At 42.5% G+C, this 26,837-nt stretch overlaps 1 protein-coding gene and 1 long non-coding RNA gene across 7 annotated transcripts in view; one reads left to right on the forward strand and one right to left on the reverse strand.

Moving 5' to 3' along the window:
• Positions 1–16,968, reverse strand: part of nod1 (nucleotide-binding oligomerization domain containing 1) — a 38,010-nt gene extending 21,042 nt beyond the window's left edge. For 4 of the 6 annotated variants that reach the window (XM_039805853.1, XM_039805850.1, XM_039805851.1 and 1 more), the window contains exons 1-8: positions 8,366–8,602; positions 5,474–5,670; positions 5,181–5,355; positions 2,090–3,899; positions 1,924–2,007; positions 1,463–1,534; positions 530–613; positions 332–415 (exon numbers count right to left, since the gene is read on the reverse strand). In XM_039805853.1, coding sequence (XP_039661787.1) covers positions 332–415; positions 530–613; positions 1,463–1,534; positions 1,924–2,007; positions 2,090–3,899; positions 5,181–5,355; positions 5,474–5,650 — 2,486 coding nt within the window. In that variant the 5' untranslated portion in view covers positions 5,651–5,670; positions 8,366–8,602. Of the gene's footprint in view, positions 1–331; positions 416–529; positions 614–1,462; positions 1,535–1,923; positions 2,008–2,089; positions 3,900–5,180; positions 5,356–5,473; positions 5,671–8,365; positions 8,603–16,497 lie in introns of those variants that run through there. The other 2 variants (XM_039805852.1, XM_039805854.1) reach the window with 2 other exon arrangements.
• Positions 10,059–10,673, forward strand: LOC120562239. The gene is made up of 3 exons (XR_005639713.1): positions 10,059–10,314; positions 10,410–10,460; positions 10,542–10,673. It is a non-coding gene; the product is annotated as an uncharacterized LOC120562239 (long non-coding RNA).
• Positions 16,969–26,837: the final 9,869 nt, after the last annotated feature.

Here is a 26,837-nt window from a genome sequence, read left to right on the forward strand (position 1 = left end):
ATGCGTTATTCACCAAGGGTTTTTAATGCCTCGGGCCGGATGCCTGTCAAGTCAGCCCCAAAACTTATCTTGGACGTATTCTAAGGGTTTCGCAAATTTGGGTTACATCATCACATGTAAATAATGCCTAAGTTTTTTTAAAATAACATGTTACGTATGTTTTGTGTCACCCGAAATAGTGATGAAACATTTCTTTTGTCACCATCTGAAACATTCCTCCATTAATCATCTCTAGTTGCTCCCACTGCTTTCATGAGCACAGCGGGACAACGACATCCTGCATCAAGTGAACTTATATTAATATTAATATTAAACAGCAAACGAGTCTTACCCCACATCAAATATAGAAGTGCTCTTCTGAATCGCGCTGGCCAAAAACCTCCCACCAACACCAGTGATCCTGTTTTTACCAAACCTAAGGACAAAGAAATGTCAACATAAATTAAAGAGACCACTACATATTAACTTTACAATTATTATAAACTACTATATTATTCTAATTTGATATTGGTACAAGTTAGAAACATACTTGAGGACTCGCAGCTTTGGACATGTCTCAATTATCTGAGCAACCAGCTTGGCTCCAACATCTGTGATGTGGTTGTTGTAAAGCCTGAGGACACAAATGCAGACGAGGGTAAAAGATTCTGTTTCGCTCTCAGAAAAACAACGCAGAATTTTACTTCACTAACAATTGTTAGGGAAGTAGCCTACCATACTTCCTAGTTGGCATTTGTGTTGCCAAAAATACAACTGTCAAGTCAGTATGTTTTCCAAAAGTCATGAATGAGCTTTCAATCCAGCAACATGAACTCTTCCTAACATCCTCAGAAAATGGATGAATCTATAACTCCGACTGGCTGTTTGTGTCCACGTACATTCACTCAAGTACTGCATACAGTTTAGATATTTATATTTTAGGAAGCAAAACAAATCATTTCACAGCTAGAGTGGCTTGTTACTTTTTAGATTACAATTTTAAATAAAAAGCACATGATAATCTTGAAAACAACAAGGCATTTTAAAGATTAAATCAGTGGTTCCCAACCTTTTTGGCTTTTGAACCTTTTGAAAAAAAACAACAGTGCCAAGATGGAACAGAAGTGTGATGTCTCACTCTGTTGCTAAAACAGAGAGCTCAACACACAGGGTGAAAAGAGGAGCTGCAGCAAGGTGCAGTACCACAAATATATAGGTGTTTTCTGAAAATGAAACCACATGAACCTATTCTGGTACAACCTCTATACAATTATGAACCTGAAAATGAGCATAATATGGGCACTTTAATTAGGATTTTGAATGCAGAACTTGTAACAGAAGCTGTGTTTGAAACCGTTCCCTATCAAAGAAATAGTGCGTTCGCCATTTTGTAGTGGTGTTTGAATTCTCAGCGGTTAATTTCATTCACTATAAAATACAGACAATGCACAGCTAATCTGAGTGTACATACAATGTAACCTACATTTTACTCCCGTGTACCACAATGCACAACGTGGTCATGTTTTCCCAGAAGAAGCAGAAGGACCCGCGGAAACTGAAAAGGGAAAATGGAGCACTAAACAGTGGAAATGTAACATGTAACATATTTAATGTAAACCCTTTACTATTCTCCTGAGTGCTCGCTTTGTTTCAGGGATGTATTAGAAGTATTTTAGTTTCGGTTTGTTCACATAATGCTGGGCGCGTCTGCCTCCGTCACACAAACAACGGGCGCATCTCCTGACGCAAGTCACGCAACAATGTGTTTTCAGTGAGTGTCTGAAATCTGGTTTGGTCGTTAAACCACTATATAAGGAATAGTGAATAAGTGAATGACGAAATGGTTTCCAACACAGCTAGAGTATTCTTGTTGTATTGGTACATTTACTTGAGTAAACGATCTAAATATTTCTACCACCTCTGGTACACATGTATCTTACTCACCCCAAGACCTCCACCACTTTGTGCTTACACAGCTCCTCTGCCAGAACCTCCATGCTGCTGTCAGACAGCTGGTTGACGCACAATCTGAAGACAATCTTTGGTTAGATGAGTTACAGACTTTATGATGGAGATTAGAAGGTAGTTTAAACAGGTTTGTAGTTTTTACCTCACTACCGTCATCTTACTGAAGGAGGGCCTCAGCTGCATCACCCCATAGTCGCTGATGTTGTTGTTGTCCATGTCGAGGCCCAGCAGCTTCTGCCGGTGCTGCAGCACAAAGTTCAGGGCCGTGCAGTCCCCTGAGTACACGTTACAGTAGCCCAGCTTGATCAAGCCCGCTGTGATGCCTTTCGCTGTCATCTGAGCGATGTCTTTGCTCCCCGTCTCAAAGATGCACCTCAGCATCCACAGGAAGTTGGGCAGAACATGAACTTTCTTGCCCTCTTCGCCGTTGTAGTGGGGTAAGCCATGGAGGTGGGACTTTACACTGGTGGAAAGGTAGGACTTCAGTAAGGCCCGTTTTTTCTTTAGTAACACTGGAGACACCAGATGCTCCATCAGGCCGCTGTGAGCCTTGGACAGCAGTCCACACAGGAACAGATTAGTGAACTGAAGGTGGTCATTAGTTGCAAATGGATGCTTTTCACCGGACTTTGAGGAGCCACAGATGCAGAAGTCAAAAGGCAGACAGGACGTTTCTCTTTTCCTGCTGCACTCGGTGAAGAACTTGAGGATGGAGCTGGCAGCAGCCTGCTCATCCAACACCAGAGCAAATGCTGCCAGGAAAGACTGGAGGGTGATATGAAGGACTTCAAATGTAGCAGGGCCTCCACTGGCGTCGTACTCACTGACGGGTCGAAGAAAGCCCAGGGTCAGGTCCTCCTCTGTCAGGCCGCACGCACTGATCTCCTCTTGGCTGCAAATGAAGCTACCTCTCTCCAAAACCTGAAGTGCTAGTTTGGCAAATGCTGCGAGAGGCCGGAGCCCGGCTTTGAATGTGTCCGAGGCACAGCGACTGCTTTTCTTCAGCAGGGACGGGGCAGGCAAGGCCGAGCGGCTGAGGAACACCTCAGACAGCAGCAGGAAGATGTCCGTGAGTGTGATGCAGGTTTCAGGCAGATGGAAGCTGTCGTGCATGGTGTGCAGGTGCCTAAAGCTCTTGAATACAATCCAGCAGAAGAGCGGGGTGGAGCAGAGGCCGCAGAGGTGGGGGCTAGCATCCAGCTGGACTGACACCAGCTCTCGGTGCTCCTGCTCCTTGAAGTGCAGATGGATGTAGGTCTTCAGATGAGCTGGGGAGAAGCCACGCAGAGCCACCTTCTTCCTGATCACCCTACTCTGGATCTCGGTCCCTGTCCGGGCCGTCAGCACCTTATGGGAGCCCTGGAGTAGTTTCCCGCAGAGCAAGCTGACGAGCAGCTGGAGGGGGTGCGCCTTGGCTTCTGGAGACACCACTTCAGCAACATTCATCAGGTCATTCGTCTGAATCTCATCGTAGCCATCGAATGTAAAAAGAACCTTCTCCGGGAAGCGCAGGATGTAGTCGAACACCTCATGGTCTGGATCTTGATCTGGAGAGCAGTTGTATTTGAACAAAAGGTCTCGGAGGGAGATCTGTTCTGTGTCCTTGATGATGCTGAACATCCTGCAGCGGAACTTAAAGAAGAAGATGGCGTCCGTCTGCAGCTCTTTCTTGGACCAGAGGTTCTGGAGCTTCTGTAGGAGGATGGATTTGCCCACACCGGCATCCCCCATCACATAGATGGTTTCCCCTTGGGGATTGAAGACCGCATGGTCTCCTAGGAGCTGATCCAGACTCTCTAAGAAGCCCAAACTCTCATTGCAGTCGTTCAACAGTTCCATCAGTGTGTCAGTGTAGAGGTCCTCCAGACGGCTCTCCTCTTGCTGGCCATATGACATGATAAAGCACGTGTCCCGGATCATCTCATGCCTCAACTTCTCACAGTACCTGCTGACTGAGGAGGTACACAGTCAGTTAGTGCAATATTAGTCTCACACTGCCAGACCTTTCTCCACAGTGCTGCGGAGGAAGGTCTGGCTAGTCCAAAAAGCATTCTGAGAGATGGGAGAAAAAACTGCCCTGGTTTATTGGCATTTCTTTAAACCAATCACAATCATCTTAGGCGGTGCTAAGCGCCGGATGCAATCACGGTGCCTCTGCAAAATAGTCTCCAAAAGGAACTTGTTTTGGTGGAAAACTACTAAAAGTTTTAGTGGTGCAACAGAAAACTCAGATTGGACCGATAGTCTAGCTAGCTGTCTGGATTTACCCTGCAGAGATCTGAGGAGCAGTTAACCATAGTCCTCAGAAATCCACCGGAGTTTAGAACGCCAACACAAAGAAAGAGGAAGGTGAAGGACATCCGGCTAAAAATGAGGGACATCCTGTGGAATTTCCCGCGGAATTCCCCGTGTCATTGATATAGAAGCTTTTAGTGATATTGTAAGGTCCAGGGATGTTTCTATTTAGGACAATCTGCGACTTCTGGGCTGAAGATGTGGAAGCTCCTTAAAGCTGCATCCTATCTAATTTCCAGCAGGGGGCGACTCCCCTAGCTCCAAAAAGAAGTCTGTTTCTAAAGAAGTCTATGATAAAATTAACCTACTTCTCAGTAAACATTTTCATAATGAGTCTCAATCTCTAGTTTCAAGTCTTCTTCAATACAGCATGATGTTCAAGTTGTAAATTCATTTTAAAATACGGCAGTAATTAATAATAATTAGCTTCACCACCACTTAAAATGCCAGTTACACATGAGTGAATCAGTAATCAGAATCTTAAACTATGTTTTGCATAACAAGTGTTTTTAATCCCAATATTTAAAATTATTTCTACTGCTTCTGTACTTCTACTGAAGCATTTTGAAAGCAGAAATTCTTCTTGCTACAGGGTGGACAGAATAGCAGAAACAATATGATGCAATACAATATAACAGCATCACAAAAACGACCTCCAAATTGAAAGTTATAACTTTCATGAAGGTTGGATTTATTCAATGTCATTGTAAATGAGGGCCGCCCCTCTATGATCTTTTGAGTTAGCCATGTGTTCCTCATTTGTGATTGATTTGTTGTTTGTATATCTTACAACAGAGCAAACCTAAGGCTGACTTAACTCTCTAACACATTCTCTAAGACATTTGGGCCTTTTAGTGGCACAAACACCCTTACATAATACCTATGAAGCATAAATAAAAGAACATCTGGTGACCTAGAGCAGCATTAGTAACACTTACTGGGATCTGTGTTAACCACTGTCATCACCGTAACATCCCTGCTCGGGGTGTAGTCGATCTCTTTCAGCCATGGCTGCAGGTCTATGTACGCGTCACATACTTTATATATGATGTAAATAAAGTATTCACAGGCCTCCTCCCCTTTGCATTGGACTAGATCCAGGATTTTGCGCACCTAGAAAACAATCGCAGGAAAGAATGTCTGTGTTGGTTGAGAATTTCACAACCTTTGCTTTTTATTTTTTGATATTTTACAGAGAGATAAGACGTGTGTTGTAGGTGCATTTTCCTGCCTGTTCTGGCTTGGTGACGGTTCGCTGTACGATCTCAACATCTTCTTCACAGATGAAGCCACAGGCCAACAGGTTGTCCAGGATGCACTGAACGCTCCTCAGCCTGGACACCAGCAGCTCTCTGTGGTAGGTGAGGGTGTTTAGGCACGACGCCCGGGATTCTTCTATCTGACCCATATTTGCTGCACAACAGTGACCTGTGTGGGATTACAGATGACAAGACAGCTAAACTGTACTGTAAGCCTTTTATCTTGTCCAACTCTCTCTAGAATCCCATTTTAGATCCGAAAATTACAGTAAGACCAGCCACAATGGTTGACATCTTCCAACATACAGACTTCACTGATCATCACAGATATTGTAATCGGACTCCCATACCCAATGATAATGGCATAAATCTGTAGGCTAATTGTTCTGATGAGTCTGGATAATAATTTCAAATGTCTGAACTCCTCGTTACGTGCATTGTATAAAGTGCTTGAAAACAATATTTGAGTAAAAGCACAAGTATGTTACCAGAAAATGACTTTGGTAGAAGTTAAAGTCACCTTTTAGAACATTACTTGAGTAAAAGTCTTAAAGTATCTGATATTTACTGAACTGGAGTATCAAAAGTAATTTTCTGATATTAAATGTACTTAAGTATTAGAAGTAAAGAAAAACTTTGATAATGTATTGTTTTTTTGTTTTTTTTTTGTTTTTATTGTATTGAAATGTAGTGGAGTCAAAAAGTATACATTTTATTTTGTTCAAAGGACTTTAAGTTTCATATCTTAAGTTTGTATTTTTATACATTTTATTCATCAGAACTTTAAAGGTCCCATGACATGCTGATTTTTGGATGCTTTTATATAGGCCTTAGTGGTCCCCTAATACTGTATCGGCCGATATATCGGAATATCGGATTTTTAAATCACCAAATATTTGTATCGATATCCTAGCCTTAAAAATCCTTTAGCAGTCGGGCTCTACTTGTAATGTGGCTAATTTGAGTTCAAACTATAAAACCATGAAATGACCTTAAATTGAATCGGTTGGGCAGTAATTTATTTAAATTTGGAATGTAGCCTTCTTATGAAATGTCTAAGAGTGTTTTGACCCTTTTCTTACTTTTGACTAGGGCTGCACAATATGAGGAAAATATGCGATAACTTTGTTGATATACATTATAGAATAACAATATTAATTGCGATAAGTACAGAGATATTTTAAAGTGTAACCAGTTCTGCATTTCAGCGGCTTTCAGTATTCTGCTAAACTACAATTGCTTGTTGAATTTAAAACAAATGAAATATTTTCCAACATTCTTTCATTGAACACTGAATTGAATAACACAACAACTAAATCTGTGTCTGTGTCTTTTGCAATATGTCGCAGCCTTTCACAACATGTTTATTGCGCCAGTTGATATCACAATGACGATTAAAAAAAAAAAAGACACATTGTGCAGCCCTACTTTTGACTTCTGTTTGCTGTTCCTGTTTGAATTTTTGTTTCCATCATCTTTACCTCAGTGTAGATTTGAGTGGTTGAAGTACACCTCTGTACCTTTGGAAGTGAACACAGTGTGTGTACACACATGCTTCATTGTGTAAAATATTAATAAGCATATTGTTCTAAAAGAAATACACAAAATTGCATCTAACAAGAACTTTACTAGATTGAAAGCTGCCCGAAAGTTGTTTTGTTATCATTGTGACATGTCCATGCTGTAAATAAATTTGATAGATAGATAGATAGGTAGATTTTTATTGATCCAAAAAATGGGAAATTCCAGGGTTGCAGCAGCAAAATATCAGACACACAGCACACATACATAATATACATGAAATAATAGGATACAATATACATGAGATAATAATAGAATAGAATATAAGAACAAATAATTTAAAATATATACAAGTTGGGAATAAAAATGTACAACTGTTCAACTAGTAATGATAAAGCTGTAGATAATTGTGCAAGGTGCACATTCAACGAATTTAGATAAGATAATGCCCAATATTTGTAGATAACAATCCCTCTTCTGTGTCACAGCTTGTTTTTTTTTTTGGTTTTTTTTATTGGTTTATTTGATAGGGACCATGCATATTTATGAACACTGTTGTATAAAAACACCATGTAAATATGCCAGAATTAGTAAAAAATAACTACTTTCCATCTGCAGTCCCTAGGCAGGTGAAATAAGACTAACATAGAGACAACAGCGCTCATTCATTATACATTAAAAGGTACACATAATGGTGACATTGACAAAACAAACAAGCAAAACTAAAATACATGATAACGTTATTTATCCACTTTATAATGCATTCAATTTAGCAGTGAAAGTGTTTGGGTAAAGAAATGTGTGACTGTTATAAGTGAGTGCATCTCTGGTTTTCTATAAGCCACTGTTATAAAGGAGTTTTAAAAGTGGTCCTAACTCGTTTAAGGGTTCCTTTTGTGTTTACAGTGATCAGGTCCTCAGTGAAGAAGTTTTATATGACTCACACAAACGACAACTACAACGCCCAGTGGCTCTCCTGTCAACTGTCCCAAAATATGCTCCGCGTATTCTTTACAGTAACCTTACCCCTGTTTGTAATACATCAGAAATAAATACGTCATTAACACAGACGGAAATTGGGAAAACACAAAAGGCAAGGTAGCATTTTTCGACAATAAATCGTGAGGACAGCGGCGGCTACATCAGCTGTTTGCTATATATCCAGCCAGAGGGAAGCTAACGTAAACTGTTCTGGCTCCAGTCCAGTAGAAACACAATGCTAGGCTACATGACGACAAAATAACCCTACCATTTGTGTTGCGTCAATATGTTGTAAAGCATTCTTTCTATGCTGTAAAGACTGCACTTCAGAGGAAAAGCCAAGTTGTTAAAAAAGAACTTACTGTTACTTTGTGTTCACCATGTCTGCTGCGTCTACAGTCCGTGGATGTATTAAGAGAAAGGTCCGCTGTTCTTTCTGTTGTAGGAAGTGAAAGCATTCAGAAGCACCCGCGTCATTTCGCTCAACAATTTCACAACTGTGCTACTTTCATGTGCACACGAAAATGTAGTATTTTTTACCCTTGTACCTTTACTAACTACAATGTCAGCTTGTTGCAGTTTTTCTTGATTGCTTTGACGCAGCAGTCAACTCAAACTCCACATTTTTCAAAACAGTTAACACACAGGCCCGAACAATGGCAATCATGGTCAAAATGACACATTTTGTTTGCAAAAGGCTCTAACCGTGCCAAAACATTTAAAATATGCAACAAAAGCATTTTTTTTTTTTGCCATCAAACAACACAACTTGCAAACAAGTGTATGAGCTCTTCCAATCAACCATTACACAGTGGACAACAAAATACTAAAAACAGCACTCATTGCTTGTCATGTTTTGCTAGCTTGCATGTATGGTCAATACACCATGCTGTCCTTTTGTCTGTATGGACAGTTTTCAACTTTACGTAACTTAAACTTTTCTTCAAATCTTTTACTAGTGTCTATGTATAGTTAATGATGATTATTCTATTTTTGATATATTGTGTTGCCTGTTGTACTTGAATAGATAGAGAATTTGCACTGACACTATCTTGCACTATGATGCCATTGCACTTTTCTGCATTTTTTTCCACACCGCTCCTTTAAACATGCTACAACCAAACTTTACTGGGGCACACTATTGATATATTTCTATTTATGTAGTATGTGTGCTTGGATGTCATATGTCATATGTCTGTGTGCCTATGTGGATATATGTTGTGTATAAGCTATTGGACACCTTCATTTCCTTTGGGATAAATAAAGTATCTCTATCTATCTATTACTGGACGTAGCTTTCATGCCAGAGCCATTTGTTGTCAAATTTGCCTTCTTGCAAAGAATTGGATCCAGAATCAGAAATGATGCAAATTTTATTGACAGTGGCTAAAAACTGAAATACTGTAAATATTACACAAAATACATGTAAACCAAAATGAAATCTATAAGAGTATAAGAAATTAAGAAAATAAAAATAAAATGTGTCAATCCAATGAGAAAGGGTTAACACATTTGCAAGAGGTGTCTTCTGCTCTGCTGAGACAGTGATGATGAAAACCAAGTAGATCCCAGTTTCTTTAAGCAGGTCAGTGATATAGGGAGGAGGTTACTGTCACTTTGGTATGTGGGATTTTGATGGATGACCTTTTGACCTGGGGGGTCAAGAGGTCACGACCTGTCAGAAAGTGATTGATGCCTTCCAGGTGTGTGTGACTGGTCTGTTCTGAAAGCTTCTAGAAGGAAGGCGTGTCCCGGAAATGACGTGTGTTAAGTGATGCAATGAGGGCGTCACAGGAAGTAGAAAAATGTTTCATTTACATGATCCAATGAGCGTTAGAGATGAAATATCCGGATGTTTTTGAAATGATCCAGTGAGAGAAGAGGGGTGTAGCGCTAATTTTGAGCATAAAAAGGGTTTCTTCCCGCTTGAAACAGAGAAAGATAGGTTTTTCATTCTACACACAGCATGAATGTAAGTTTGAGTAACACAAATGCGTTTGAAATGAGCCAATGACCAAGAATTAAATCAAGTATCTTTACACTCTTTGGAGCAGAGAGCAGAACGTGTGTAAGGCAGGGTTGTAAAATAGGAATGTGTAAGTGTCCTCTTACAACAGGCCAAGGAAGTGTCTGAGCCCCCAAAAAGTCTGCACACCCGCACTAATGCTCGCCCCTAAATAGGCAATAAAGTGTTTACCACATGTTTGGAAGAAACATGTGCTTCATTCAGCCTACTCTCCCACTCGGCTTTGCATACAGACCGTCACTTCATTCAGAGGAGTCAAAATGATTCAGTCACAGTACTTTTCAGGTGAGTTCTACATTATTATTATGGATTAATTAATTATTAATGCCAAGTGTGTTGAAATATTCCGGGTCAACCATTATGACTGTTCTTCCTAACAGAAATCAATGACGAGGACTTTAGAGATATCGTAATCACAGATGACGATTTTGGTAGGTTATTTATACCATTTAATGCTTTATGTATCAAGGTAATAAATAACTGATCCTATGTTGTCTTTTCTCTCCCCAAAGGCGTGATAGATGACAGAGGCGTTGCATATAACAATCAAAATCCAGCAGTCTTTACAGGGGTTATTGAAATTGAGGAGGTAATGCCTGAAGAAAGACCACGGGCCAACGGGCAGCCAATTGTGCTGCGAGACGTCCCCACCATCATGATTGAAACAGAATTTAGGCAGCCGGTACAGCATATGCAGTCAAGAGATGAAAACGCTGGGCACCCCACGGCTACCCTACAAATGACTGCCGGTAAGGCCTTTCATATTATTTATATTATACCTGCAACTGGGTAGATGTGAGATAGAGGGAGACAAATATTATTTATATTATACCTGTAAATGGGTGGATGGGCATCTGAGCAGCAACGGGAAATAGTTGAACAGAACATTACAGAGACCATCTCTGTGCAAACTCAAACTCAGGACGCGGGTAAGTGCTTTTAAGTTATACCTGTTACTGCAGATGCATGGTTTTTGTTCATTTTTAAAACATTACAATGTAAGATGGGAAAGAGCAGGGGTGTGAGAGATTGACCATCTGGTTGGGTGATGGTTGGGTAACCAAATGGTGTGTGTGTGTGTGTGTGTGTGTGTGTGTGTGTGTGTGTGTGTGTGTGTGTGTGTGTGTGTGTGTGTGTGTGTGTGTGTGTGTGTGTGTGTGTGGGGAGCAAGTCAGGTAGGGGGGAGAGAGAGAGAGAGAGAGAGAGTTATTCAGACTTTCGCTCATTATTATCTCATTATTTTCCAAATTAACAGAGATTGAACCTGAACCTGTCGCCAGGACCGTGCATCCCACTGTACGATTCAGAGGTAATTATTATTTATATATGTATATATTATTGTATTGATAATTAAATATATAATTAAAGATGTATATTCTCTAAATTTTATGAAAGGACGGAGGGGTATTCATCGAGTGAGATATGTCAGGGAGAGGCCTGAACCCGGCAGAGGTAATTATTATTTACATATCTTAGTATTATTGTATCGATAATTAAATATATTTAAAAGGTATTTTCTCTGATTTTACGACAGATGCTGTACTGAGGGGCAATCGCCGAGCCCAGAGAGTGAGAGATCCGGAAAGCAAGTTGGAGATCCTACAAAAGCTGCTGACAATTGTGCAGACAATTGTTCAAATGTAAAAGTTGTAAGGTGTTAGCTGTGACATTTTGTTTTATTTTATTTTATTTTATTTTATTTTTAATCACATGCAAAATGGAGCCTGACCAGTCTTGTATAATTCCCATACAATTAGTTATTGCTGTAGACAATGTAAACGGGGATCCACTGCGTTTTGTAACACCAGCGCTTGCTGAAGCCATCCAAGAGTTAAATCATAATAATCCCCACCCAGACAATCGTCCTGATCAACCTCATTTAAATAACGGCAGCACAGAGACAGCACAACCAGAGCCTGCGAGTGATTACTTTCAGCCGTTAGAAAGGGCCTTACAAGAGCTTGATAATCATAACCATAATGACATTCAACCGGTAGAAAATACCTTATTACAAGAGATTGAGAACCATGACATTCCCCCGTTAGAAAACCCCTTACCGCCAATAGACCCCCATGACATTCAGTCGAGGAGACGCGATCGCTTTGGGAATTTGGAATTCCGTCAGACCTTTAAAGTACCTCCCATAGCGAACGTCGGGGATTTGGCGCAATTTTATGAAGATGTTTTGAATCATTTTAACGCCTTAGCTGAGAGAGTGAGACCTGAGGTTAGACCTAATGACATCGTACAGGTTGAAATAATAGCGGAAAATGCACAGGAACACGATATCATTCAAGTCGGTGATACGGGCGTTGACTTTCAGAACGTTTTTGAAGGGTTACTGGAGAGATTGATACAATCTAACAGAGAGCTAGACGCTGACTCCCCACTGGAAGTAGTCATTCAAGTTGTCAAAAATCCTAGGGGCGGTGCTGGTGATAAGCGAAAACTTAAAAAAACTCTGGTCAGCGAGATCGTTAATAAGAAAAAAAAACACTTGCATGTAGTGCCCAACGTAAACAATAAACTATGCTTTACCATCAGCTTGGCTCTGCTCATCAACACAGACTTCACCTACATACAAGCCGTCGAGCACGCTAGAGAGCTTCATCATTTAGCGGGTCTGACCGAGGCCACCGCAGTAGCTCTCAGTCACATCAATAAATTTGAACAGATAGTAAACCGGAAAATTGTAGTCTTTTACAGAGACGCAGAGGACCGCGCTCTCTCGCATTTTGAAACACAATACCCAAAGTCTGACCAGCCAGTGTTTCTATTCCTGCTTAACGAGCATTATTATGGAATAAAAAATCTTAAAGGGTTTTTAGGGGTTGATAATGTATGTCATTACTGTTACCGAGGTTACTGCCGGAGCGAGTCCCACTCTTGTCCGGGTCATTGCAATCTCTGTTTCGATCCTACATGCGATACTGCGTACAGTGAGCCTGTATACTGCGCAGATTGCAACAGGACTTCTCGTACACGCGCGTGTTACGTTAAACACAAAAAGTCTTTGAATGACACGACCCTCAGTACATGTCAGAAGATTCACAAATGTTCAAATTGCAAATATCTCTTCTCCGCTAGTACAGAGCACAAATGCATGAACCTCAAATGTAAAGTGTGTGGTGTCCACAAAGGTGACGAGCCACACCAGTGCTACATACAACCGGTGAAATTTCAAGAAAATCAGACCCAAGATATCTTCTTTTACGATTTTGAAACATTTGTCAATGACAAGGGAGAACACATGCCCTACCTCGTGTGTGCCGAATCGCTACAGGGTGAAAAATGGATGTCCTACGGCTTAGACTGCGTCGAGAAGTTTCTCATGAAGTTCAGGAAACCTCAATATAAAAAAGCTACATTTATCGCACACAATGCTAGAGGTTTTGACAGCTACCTAATCCTCAGAGGCCTGATGGATTTAGGAATGATCCCGTCGCTTGTCATGCAAGGCAGCAAAATAATCTGTTTTACAGAAACAGATTATCTGCTAAGGTTTATCGATTCCCTGTCCTTTCTTACCATGAAACTCGCCGCTATGCCGAAAGCATTAGGATTTGCAGATCAATCAAAGGGCTTCTTTCCCCACAAATTTAGCAAAGAGAAGCATCTAAAATATATTGGGCCTTACCCGCCGCCGGCAGATTATGATGTAGAAAGCATGTCCGCGGCTCAGCAAACCGAGTTTTACAGCTGGTACAAAGAAGCATCGAGGGGTGTTTTTAACTTTGAGAAAGAGGCAGTTTTTTACTGTCAAAACGACACAAATATTCTGCGCGAAGGATGCATGAAATTCAGAGAGGAATTTGTAGGGGAGACGCACGTGGATCCTTTCAGCTGCGTCACAATTTCCTCGGCATCAATGAAAGTATTTCTCACAAATTTCCTGGTTGAAAAGACACTGGGTATTCCTTCGCCCGACGATTACAGGCGTCAGTTCAAAAAATTCTCGAGCTGCTCAATTCAATGGCTGGAATGGTTAATGTATTCAAAAAACATTTTCATTCAGCATGCTCTAAACCGCGGGGAAAAGAAAATTGGTACGTATTTTGTCGACGGTTACGCCGCCATAGAGGGGTTATTCTGCGCCTTTGAATTTCAAGGATGTTTTTATCATGGCTGTCCTACTTGTTTCCGACCCCACGATATCTGCCCTATGACAGGGCTCGCCTTTGAGGAAATGCATTCGGCTAGCCAGGAGAAGCTGCATCAGTTGAGGTCCACGCATGGAGTGCATACAGAGGTGATGACGGAGCATGCGTGGACTCTGATGAAAAAAACACACACGGGGGTGCGAGAGTTTATGAAGAAATATGATCCACCTGAACCTCTGGCTCCTCGAGCCGCACTGTACGGGGGGCGTACCAGCGCGCTGAGGCTACGGTACACTGCAGGTGCAGACGAATCTGTGCATTATGTAGATGTTACGTCATTGTATCCGTACGTTAACGCAACAGGCTCATACCCTTTAGGCCATCCGGTAATAATTCACAGAGATTTTGACGAAATTGAAAACTACTTTGGGCTGATCAGAGCAACCGTGATTCCCCCAAGAGGTCTGTATTTTCCCGGTTTACCTTATAAAACAGCTCAAGGTAAATTAGTGTTCACACTCTGTCGTACATGCTCAGAGACTAATAATCAGAGCGACTCATGTAGTCATTATGACGATGCCAGAGCTCTGACTGGAGTTTGGGTCAGTGCAGAGCTGCACAGAGCGGTACAGATGGGTTACAAGGTGTCGAAACTTTCTGAGGTCTGGCACTTTGAGTCACAGAGCAGCACGCTTTTTATCGAGTACATTCACACCTTTTTGAAGGGTAAACAGGAAGCTTCAGGCTTTCCGGCGGAGGCCGTGGACGATGAGAGTAGGAAAAAATACATCAGAGACTACGAATTGCATCAAGGCATCAGGTTAAACCCAGAAAAAATTGAGACAAATCCGGCAAAGAGACAGGTGTCCAAGGCTTGTCTGAACGGCTTTTGGGGCAAGTTTGCGCAGAGAAGTAATTTGGTTCAAACCACACTCGTCAAGTCGGCCGAACACTTTTTCACTTTAGTGTTTTCTGGACAATACACTCTAAAACACGTGTCGTTTTTACCAACAAACCGCGGCGACGTAGCACTGATTCAGTGGTTGTATAATGACAGGTGTGTAGTCCCCCCAGGTCGAAGCAGTAATGTTTTCATCGCTGCGTTTACCACCGCTTACGGGCGTCTGAAATTGTACAGTTATTTAGAAAGGCTGCAACAGAACATTCTCTACGTAGACACGGACAGCTTGATCTATGTGATAAAAGAAAATGAGACGCCTCTGGAGCTGGGTAATTATCTCGGTGACCTCACGGATGAATTACGCGGCGACACAATACATGACTTTGTAGCCGCGGGTCCAAAGAGCTACGCCTACCAGACCAAAAATGAGAAAAAAGTGGTGATGAAAGTTAAAGGTATTACACAGACGCGAGAATGCAGTGAACTGATCAATTTTGACAGCACAAAAGAATTGGTCGAAGGCTATCTTGAGGGGTCTAAGGAAAGATTCCTTGAAACGCCGCAACAGACTATAAAACGTGATAAAAACGGATTTCTGTTGAAAAACGCTACATTCAAGAAAAAGTTTAGAGTCGTGTACGACAAGAGACGGGTATTTCCTGACGGTACAACTCTGCCTTTTGGTTATTAGCTGCATGATGGAGCAGATTGATTTTGATCCAAGACTAAAGGTTCCATTTTCATGTTTGGTAGTGGGCCCAAGTGGTTGTGGTAAAACCTATTTTATTAAATCTGTACTGGAAAAATGTGAACGTGTGATGGACGCTGTACCAGAAAATATTGTATGGATTTATACAAGTTATCAACCCATGTATGATGAAATGAAGAAAATGAATAAAAGAATTACATTTCTGGAAGGACTCCCCGATTCCTTTGACGACACTAATCTGTTTCCTCCTGACCATTCACATCTCGTCATCCTGGACGACGTCATATTTCAGGCAGGTGACCACCCTGAGGTGGCGAAAATATTCACGCAATACCGACATCACAAAAGGATGAGTGTCATGATGTTGACTCAAAATGTATTCCATAAAGGTAAATACAGCCGTACAATCAGTTTAAACTGTAATTACCTCGTGCTATTTAAAAACCCCCGCGACCAACTGCAGATGAGGGTACTAGCACATCAGATGTTTCCCTCACAAAAACAGTTTTTCCTGGAAAGTTTTCAAGATGCTACAAAGTCAGCGCACGGGTATTTAATTTTGGACCTCACACCTTCATGCCCAGAACGTTACAGAGTGCGCACGGGGATACTTCCCCACCAGCAGACGACGGTTTACATCGCTAAAACAAAATAGACCTTCATTATGTCGGAGCGGTTAAAAAGGAACGCTTTGTTACTAAAAGCCTTGTACCACGCGAAGCCTTCAAAGCGCAAAGACATTTTAAAACACTGCTCACCTGATTTTCTGCAGGCCTTGTGCGAATTATCTCTTAATCTTTTGAAAGGGCATCTAAAGGTGTCCCCTTCTCAATACAGACAACTGAAGCGTCAAAAGAATATTATAAGGCTGCTAGCCGATAAAAAAACCAGCTTAAAGCGTAAACATCAGGTTCTGAAAAAAACAAACTGGGGGTTTTATCCTTCCTCTGCTTTCTGCCGCCGTGCCTATTCTCGGAAATCTACTAGGTGGGCTGATTCCGAGAAGCTAAGAGGAGAAGAAAAAATTAATAATATGGCTCTAAAGGCTACCAAGAAAATGTATTTGATTTCGCCCCAGCAGCTGAGTAAAATGACTAGACCAGAGCCATCCATCAGACAGACAGCCGAAGATGATTTGAATGAGAAAATGAGCGCCGTATTAAATGATCCAAGATTGAATTCGTATGAAAAAGCTAAAAGATACGAAGCGCTGATGTTACGCTATCTCACTTTGCTCAAACAAAGCGAGAAAGAGCGTCATAGGGTTATCCTCACTCTGCATCCGGATGCGCGCACAAAGTCAACACTCTGCATCCTCATCAGATGCACCAGCTGCCGATGCACCAGTAGATGGTGCTGATGGTGGTGTAGCAGCAGCATCAGCACCGGACCCCCAATCCCTATTGGATGAGGCTGCAAGCGATGTGATAACAAACCCGCCCCCTGCACGACCGGAAAAACGCTCTCTACATTATGCAGAAATTAGCCGCAAATGACGTGAGATGGTCCTCTAAGGGGCGAATTTATTTACAAAGTTCTGTCGTAAAGGCTCTCATATGATAGATTTATTCAAAAATCTATCGCAGCCTAATAAGAAGAAGAAAACCCAAACAATGCCAAAAGGATGGACTAGTTTCTTAAATACTTTGTCAGTGCTCAACATTCCCGGTTTCGATGGTGAAAAATCCGCAAGCGCGTGAACAGTAGCTACAGACAACTCAGAATGGACGGAGATGGTTTTGAAAAAAAATCACCGCGTCAAAAAGACAAAAATCCCCAAGATGGTCTACATGGGATTAAGGTTTTAAACTTGTAAATGAAGAGAATTTCCGTACACTGTCATTTTCAATAAAGCATTTTATTAATCACAAGTTTATGGTTACGAGCGTTGTTGTTTTTTTGTTGTTTCTTACAAGTGATAACAATCTTTAAACATTTTCAGAGAGCATACACTATGATGAAAAGATTCTGGAGCGGTTACGAGCGACGCATCTTTGATATTTATTACAAAAGTAGATACCATGCGGTCGTTTTTATAGACACCGTCAGCATGATACAACCCCAAAATGTTAGCATAAGATAAACCGCATGATTCTTTTAATGACTTTCCAAAATTGTAAAATGCACGCTAAAAGGTAATGATGAATCTGCCGAAAAAAAAGAGTCGAAAGTGTTCACTCATCCTAGCAGCGACAGTTCGCACATGCGGGACATAAAATGTAAAAAAGAATTTGGTAAAGCTGACAAGCCCAGTCGCCGCAATGTTTTCCTATTATTATCCATTTCATTAATACGCATCCAACAACACCTGTCTTTTAGAGTTGATCTCCAGAATGGAATACGTGGCTATAACGTTAATATATTACGTTTGTGTGTAAGGCGGAAGGACCCTGAAGCGCATTTCAAGACGTAAAATTCCTTAGGAAATGGGCGCCGAGTCGCTGTCTTCGTTCGCCTCCCAGATTGAACACCAACAAAGAATAACCTCGTTAAATTCCCTTACGGGTAATGCTAAGAGGCAGATCCTTGAGGTGTCTCCCCAGTAGATGTAAACATGTTGTAATATTCTCTAACTGAGCTGCCTGTGTTGAAACGCGGGCTGGAAGGCTTAGCAGGCAGCTGCCTCCCATCCTGACACAGTGCAAGATATTCAATGTCATTATGAAGAAAGTTAAACGGGGATAGGTCCCTTCTTCCTGAAAAAGAATCTACTCGAACCATGGCTAAAGCTAGATAGCGAGGCGCATAGCACCCAGAAATAGGTTTTCCTGGTTACAGATCCTGGAATTTTCCGGTATGGAATAGGTCTTCACACACACGCGTGAGAGCCGGATAAAGAGCATTTCCTTTCATCAGGGCCGGCGTGACCCAGACGTATAGCGCGGGGAAACGGTGACCTTTTAACAAACAGCGGCGCGATATTATCTTTAGACAGAACTCGAATCACGCAGCCCCATAAGACAAAATGCATCGTTATTACGGATCAGTTTAATTCTCAAATCAACAGAGTTTAACATCAGTCTTTCGGCAGAAAAATATGTCACTATGTAATGGGCCCAAAAGGTCCACTTCCGGCAGATTCTGCGCTGAATTGACCTCTCTGGACTAACCCTCTGTTAGGACCATTATTTATTACCACCGGAATCCATGGCTCTCGGTGTCTTTTGTAAAACAGAACGGGCGCTTAAATTGACTCTTTAACGTGTCGTCTGAAAAGTTGAGCAAAGTTTCTATAATCGCTCGATATGATGACGTTGCACTTGACTGGGAAATTAATCTATCCCCAGAATAACGTCGCATTGACTGAAAATTGTATTCAGCGGGTAGTTGATGAGCCCAACTGCTGTATCTGGTGGGATGTTTGACCCATCTTTCTCTGTAATTTTAACTCTGAGATGAAGCAGCGTGTCGTTTAAATCGAGGTACTTTTCACCGTCTCCAGGTATGTAAAATTCAATCGGAGGAGTCCGAAAGTGCTGATAACGGCTGGTACTCTTGATATTTTTATCCTCTACGGATAATTGTGTCATGGGAGCTGAAAAGAGGTCCAGCTCGGCCAGGGTACACTCTGCCGATTTCTGATGTAAGAGGGCCATTGTTTGGCAACGTTAAAATATGTCGGAGCTCTGTGCAGACTTCCTTCTCTTCGAGCGCGTCTCCTGACTGATTTGCTCCGCTTTAGCAGGCTGGCGCTTTTAAATGCAGCCGAAACAACCCTCTCACCTGGCGGACGTTTCCTTTCTAATGCGACAGAGACCATAATACCGCGCGCTTCTTGGTTTTTGTTCTCGTGCAGTTTCCCCATAAATCCTTTCACTGCATCTGATGCAATGTTTGTAGCGGCTGTTTTAAGATGCGGTTTTGCTACAGCGAAACCTTTTCTTAGCAGAGGGGCTACAAAGCGAAACAGCTTTTGAAAATATTGTGCCTATACCTGAACCGTATAACCGGAGCTCCATAAAACCGGTAACGCTACCCCTACTTGTCCTTCATAGTAGGCCACAAAACGGCGAGGGTCTTCTTTGATATGAAGCATCTTACAAAGAACGTTGCACTGGTTTAAAGTGTAGTTTCACAATTGTCTTTCCAAAAACAAAATCCACGGGTTTGTTGCGATCTGTTTTAATTTCGATGCGTATGTTTTTGATGTAATTTTTCGACAGCGGCATATAATGGAGTGTATGGTAACCGAATGTTCGTTATGTCACCAAAGTCACCTTTCACATTCAAGCACACCAAGCAGTGGTGAGTAACTGTCGCCGACCGCTTTGATACTGAATGATATCCGTGATAGACAAACAGGTTATATATGCCTGCGTTTAAATCACAAGGATATGTAGACGGCCGTTTGGATAGCGTCCACCATTCATTAACTTTCAGTCCGGAGCATGTAAGCCAGAGGGGGTACGTTTTGATTTTGTAAAGACCGTCGCCTTTGAAGTCAATCCGCTTTGGTCACGTTGTTGAAAGAGGCGCCAAAGGAGGCATCATATTTTTTAACCGGGCGGACCAGGTATTCCAGGAGATCTTTAGGACGATTATAGTACCCCTGCCTGTTAAATTTTCCACTCACCAAGGGCTGAGGCTCATCGCTCACTCGGTTCAGTTCAAAATAGGATGAATCTGCCGGTAAATTATACCACGTGCGAGGATATATGATTTCGCATAGGCCCACCAACCATTCGCCAGCAAGTTCAATCGGTTTTGCCAAATCGATTGTGTAACAACTGCTAGTATTACTTTTAAATATCTCCTTACTGGCGTTGGAAGGCAGAGTCACATAAAAGCCCTCAGAGGCGGTGTGTTCCATGATTCTCTATTGAGTGCGAGTGATGGACCGGTCTTTGTACACAGAGGTTTTATATACCGCACCACATCAGCCAATTTAACCCAGCTGTTAAATTTTTTCGGCAAGTTTTTCCATTGCACAAAAGCCTGTTTTTCTCCCTTGACAGTGCAGCGTTTTTAGGATTTTTTCCACTTGAAACATTTTGTTGGCGGCCATTTTTACTTTTTGCATCTCTGCTTCATAAATGACCCCTGCAGCTCCGCCCGTCATAGTCTACTAATTTATATACGGGGGTTACGGGGGAATACGCTCGGTCACTGTAAAGACTTCGTCCGTAAAACTCTGCTCGTATTTTTTATCGAAAACGCCTCTCACTTTCGACAGACGCACCAGATCTCCTTTCTTAAAAGCCATCTTTATTTTATTCCTGTGACGAGAGGCAAAGGTGCCGTACAGATTGTGGAACACTTGATCGGTGTTCTCCGCTGTGACCTCCATAGGAGTCATTTTAATAGAGGTGTGATAACTGTTATTATAACTCTGTACCAGGTCTGGTAAGACGTCGAGGTATCGTCTGGTGTTGTGAGCAGTAAAATATTTATACATGCGAAGTTTTCAGAGTTGCGGTTATAACGGCTCAACAACCGACGCTTTTAAGTCACTCGCCCCTAAAATGTTTGATGTTGTGTTTCTTCATCAGAGTCTCAAATTTCTTGTTGAAAAACTCTTTCCAGCGTCCGTTTGTAGCTTTAGAGGTATTAAACTTTCTTGAAACACCGATTGAAATGCTTTTACCACTTCGAGGCAGTCTTCCTCTTCAACGCACGCACATATGCTTTTTCCGAAAATACATCTATGACGGTCAGTAAATAATTAAACCGGCTATTATGTTCTGCCAAGGCTTGCATGTCACAGAGATCGGCTTGGAATTGATTTAAAGGCTTAGTAACAAACACTTTCGGTTTCTCTTGAAATGTACTCTGGCAGGCTTATGCAATGTATAAGCATCTTGCTCTGCTAAAAATCTCTAACTTCCTGAACACTGACATTTTCGCCAGTCTCATCCTTTTACACCCCTGACGGAGTCGTTTTACACCTCCATAGCTGGCTGGATTTAGAGGATCGTAATACACTTTTTCCATCACACGTTTCTCTGCCATCCTTTCCCTCTGAGACCTCAACAGTTCTCTAAGACATCCGGTATGCAAGAATGAGTCTTTATTCATTTTCTTTTCTTTTTTTTTTTTCCTTTATTTACAAAAGATTGTAGATACAACATGTCATTCAAGTTTTGTTGAAAAGAAATATTCAAGGATACACACTGGATTACATATGTTAAAAACACTGTGATATTTTGTTGAAAAGAAAATACAATTCTTAAAACAGATATAAAGATAAAAAAGAAATATTCAAAGATACATGCAGGTTACATATGTTTAAAAGTAAATGTCACACATTTAAAAACTTTTTTGGTTTTTGTTTTCCGTTCTAAATATGGTAAAATAGAACTCTTATGAGTCCTCATAACACTTCGGTGACCAAACGAGTTGGAAGATTTTCACAGAATCCTGACCAATCAAATTGTCGTATACTATCTCGGTGATGGGATCAAAGATCTTCTTTGCTAGTTTCAGTTCATATAGTAGCGTCTCTGCTACCATGCGCCTCTGAAATCTTCTGTTTCGTGGTGTGTGCGTAACGTAACAGACGTTGAATAGCTGGAATGAAACGAGGTGTTATGAGTCTTTTCATCAAACGATAGAAGTTGTCCCGTAAAGTTGTCAGCCAATGCTTCCAGGCAGTCATGCTGCCTCTGGCTCTCGGATGGTCAATCGTGCATCCATGACACAGAGCCCGTCTGTCTTTGTGTATAATCAAGTTGAGGTGAAGTGAAACGGCTGATTTGACGGTGTCGGTGAGGACAGAAGATACCCACCCATCGGTCTCATCTTTCCTGGCAGTCCTCCTGTTTGTCCGGATTAGGCTTTCAGGGCTCTCCTGAGCATCTGGAGGGCTCTCCTCCTCCTCCATCTCATCCTCCTCCTCCTCCTCCACTGAGGAAGGAGGACCTTCCTCTCTTCCACTCCTCCTCCTCCTCCCCTCTTCTCCGACTCTGAATCGTCCTCCAACGACTCCCTCCGCTTCCACAGCCTCCCTCACAGACCACTTTCAGGGTTTCCCTCCTCAGATTGACTGTCCGGAGGCATGTCAAATGTCTCAGACTCCGTATAGCAGCGTAGCCAGCGTTCAGCCCCATAATCGCATAATCCAGCCTGTCTGTCTCGGGGAGGGCGGGGGCCTTGGAGGTCATGCCCGTCTGTCTCTGGAGGAGGCGAAGAGGACCCGTGTGTAAGTGTTTTTGTCCGGGTGGGGTGTAAGTGGGGCTCTTTGTTGCTGAGTCGAACATTGTTGTAATCTTTCTTTGTTCCCCGTTGAACATCTTACCATGTTCTGTCACTGTCTGCTTCAGTCTTTATACTATTGTAGGGGGTGTGGTTAATAAAATTCTGGAACGGGGCGTAGTTTGGAAACTTCTGGAAAAGAGGTGTGGTATGGGCGTGGTTAAAAAAAAATAAAAATAAATAAATACAAAAATAAAAATCTAAAGTTTAGAGTTTTTTTCACAACCAGTGTATTTTTCCACCGCGGCTGCTATGGAAGAGATTGGTCAATCTATCCTCACCTCCATCATCCTGTCAGCCCATTCCAATGCTGGTAAGGCAAGCATGGTTCTGAATAAGCTGCACTCTGTATTAAATCTTATGAAACAAAGAGGTCACAGGACCTCGTTGTTTCCGAATCTCTGGAGAGCAGAAGGGCCTGGAACCACCAGGCCACGTCATGGCTGTGGTAACAGATGGCCATGTTGATCCACAGACGATGTTCATCTTAGACAGGTCGCTATCGCTGGGATAATTATCCATTCTAGGACGCCCCCTCGGAGTTGTCTTCAGCTGCTTACCGATGTTCACCGACACTTCCTCCTCCTTACATTCTATCAAAACAGTCTGAGTCTCTTTATCTTGAGAAGCGTAGTCGGGTTCTCGGAGTTGCTCTGATCAGTGCCAAATTGTAGGATCGTCATCACCCCCCAGTCGTCAAAGCTCATTTTCACCATGACTGTAGAAGGAGTCAGCATCTCCCCTTCCTTCAACTGATAAAAGCAAAGTTCACCTTCTTCATACTTGAAGATATACCCCCAGGCCCCACACATACCACTAGCTTGTAGAGGCCATTCTTCATGCAGAGATTCTGACCGGGGCATCTGTACGCACAGATACACTACGCATTTCTTTGGAGCTCCGGTGTCGTGAAGAGAATCTTGGAACATTGTTATTGGAGTTCACAGATCAGCGAAGAAGCCCACCGGCTGGAGGTGCTCCTTGGTACGGACTCAATGGAGCGGTTGCTTCTTCATCAGACATCTCTGCAGCGCTACTCAAACTTACATTCATGCTGTGTGTAGAATGAAAACCTATCTTTCTCTGTTTCAACCGGAAGAAACCCTTTTATGCTCAAAATTAGCTTACACCCCCCTCTCTCTCACTGGATCATTTCAAAACATCCGGATATTTCATCTCTAACGCTCATTGGATCATTTTAAATGAAACATTTTTCTTACTCCCTGTGACTCCTCATTGCATCACTCTAACACTGTCATTTCGGACATGCTTTCCTTCTAGAAGCTTCCAGAACGTCCAGTCACACACACCTGGAAGGCATCAATCACTTTCTGACAGGTCGTGACCCTCTTGGACCCCAGGTCAAAAGGTCATCCATCAAAATCCCACATACCAAAGTGATAGTAACCCCTCCCTATATCCCAACCCGGAAAGCAGACCCCATCATTGAACATTCCAGAACACTTTTAACCTGAACTCCACGCCCCAGTAGGTGGAAAGAACGGAGGAGGAGACACATCTTTGAAGCAGAAGAGGATCTTTGAAGGATCTGAAGGCTGCCTCACTGACTTTAACGTCAAAAAGCCAAAAAGCCAAAATCTGAAAAAGGACAACAGTGAAAAAAAGCTGAAGGTCCCAATCATCACCGGAACATCTGAAAGCTGAATGAAAGCACAGTTACAGAGAGCCAAAACGACGGAAGACGAACGGACCAAGGAATGGACAACTGAACGGATGGACAACCCAGAAGAAGGAACAGTGAGAATCACAACCGACAAATAGAACACAGGAAGGAAAAAGAAAGAGACAAGAGAAAGAGACAGGAGGAGAGAGAGAGAACAAGAGAAAGACAGGAGAGAAAAGAGAGAGAAACAGGAAAGAAAAAGACAAACAGGAGGAGGAAAGAGAACGTAGAAGAAATGGAAAAGGAACAGGAAAACACGAAAGGAAAAGGACACACAGAGGACAGGGAGAAGGAAGGAAGAATAAGGAGGACAAAGACACAGGAAAAGAGGAAAAGACAAGAGGAGACAGAGACGACACGAGACAAGACACAGGAAAACGGAGAAAGAATGAGAGAAAGAGAGAGAGAGAGGACACAGAGAAAGAGGAGAAAGAGACAGACAAAGAAGGAGACATGGAACGACAACACACAACCAAGAAAAAGAAGGACAAAGACAGGAGAAAGAGACAGGAGGAGAGAGAGACAGGAGAGAGAGAAAGAGGAAAAGACACAAGAGACAGGAGAGGAGGACACAGGAAGGAGGACAAGAAAAGACAAAGAGGAAACACACGGACAATGGAGGAAGACACGAGACAAAGAGACAAGGAGACAAAAAGAGAAAGAGACAAAAAGAGGAAACAGAGAGACAGAGACAAGAGACACACGACAGAGAGAAAGACACAGGAGGAGAGAAGGAGAGAGAGAAAGAGAGGAGAAGGAGAAAAAGACACATGGATGGAGACAGAGGAGGGAGAAGGAGGAGGACAGAGGGAGACAAGAGAAAGAGACAGGGAGAAATGGAGAGAGAAGGAGAGAGACACAGAGGAGAAGGAGTGGATGGAGAGGAAAATAGAGAGGAAATGGAGGAGAGAGGAAAGAAAAGACAGAAACAGAGAGAGGAGGATGGAGAGAAGAGAGAGAGAAAAGAGAGAGAGAGAGGAGGAATATGGATGGAGAGAGAAGGAGAGAGAGAGAAAAAGAGAAAGAGACAGGAGAGGAGGGAGAAATGGATGGAGAGAAGGAGAGAGGAAAAAGAGGAAAGAGACAGAGGAAGGGATGGAGAGGACAGAGGGAGAAGAAGAATGGAGAGGAGAAGGAGAGAAAAAAGAGAAAGAGACAGGAAAGTGGATAGAGAGAAGAGAGACAGAGGGAGAAGGATGGAGAGGACAGAGAGAAAAAGAAAATAGAGAGAGAGAGAGAGGAAAGAAAAAGAGAAAACAGAGATATGGATGGAGGAGAGAGAGGAAAAGAGAGAGAGACAGAGAGAGGGAAGGAGAAGATGGATGGAGAGGACAGAGAGGGAGGGAGAAGGAATGGAGAGAAGGAGAGAGAAAGAGATGGAGAGACGGAGGGAGAATATGGATGGAGGAGAGAAGGAGAGAGAGAAAAGAGAGAGATGGAGAGGGAGGGAGGAAGGAGGGATGAGAGACAGAGGGAGGAGAAGGAATGGAGAGAGGAAGGAGAGAGGAAAAGAGAAAGAGACAGGAAGAGTGGAGGAAAGTGGATGAGAGAGGAAGGAGAGAGAAGGAGAGGGAAGGAGGGATGGAGGAGGACAGAGAGAGAAAATAGAGAGAGAGAGAGAGAAAGAAAGAGGAATGGATGGAGAGAGAAGGAGAGAGAGAGAAAGAGAGAGAGAGAGGACAGAGAGAGGGAGGAAGGATGGAGAAGGAGAGAGAAAGAGATAGGGAGGGAGGAAGGTGGATGGAGAGAAGGAGAGAAAGAGAGAGATAGAGGAAGGAGGAGGACAGAGGGAATGGAGAGAGAGAAGGAGAGAGAGAGAAAGAAAGAGACAGGGAGAGGGAGGAAATGGATGGAAGGAGAGACAGAGGGGAGGGGAGGGATGGAGGACAGAGGGAGGAAGGAGTAATGGAGAGAGGAAGGAGAGAGAGGAAAGAGGAAAGAGAGAGGGAGGGAGGAAGGAGAGAGAGGAGGGAAGGGAGTGGATGGAGGAAAATGAGGAATGGAGAGAGAGAGAAAGAAGAGGAACAGGATGGAGGAAAGAGAGAGGGAAGGAAGGAGGGATGGAGAGAGGGAGGAAGGAGGGATGAGAGAGAGGTGAAAGAGCAGAGAGAGGGAAAGATAGAGGGAGGTTTTAGTTTATTCAGGAAGAGGAATGGAACAGGAAGGAAGAAGGGGAAGGATAAACAGGGAATGGTTTGGAATGGATGAAATGGATAATGGAAT

The sequence above is a fragment of the Perca fluviatilis genome, chromosome 7 (genome assembly GCF_010015445.1).
Source record: "Perca fluviatilis chromosome 7, GENO_Pfluv_1.0, whole genome shotgun sequence".
Lineage (NCBI taxonomy): Eukaryota > Metazoa > Chordata > Actinopteri > Perciformes > Percidae > Perca > Perca fluviatilis.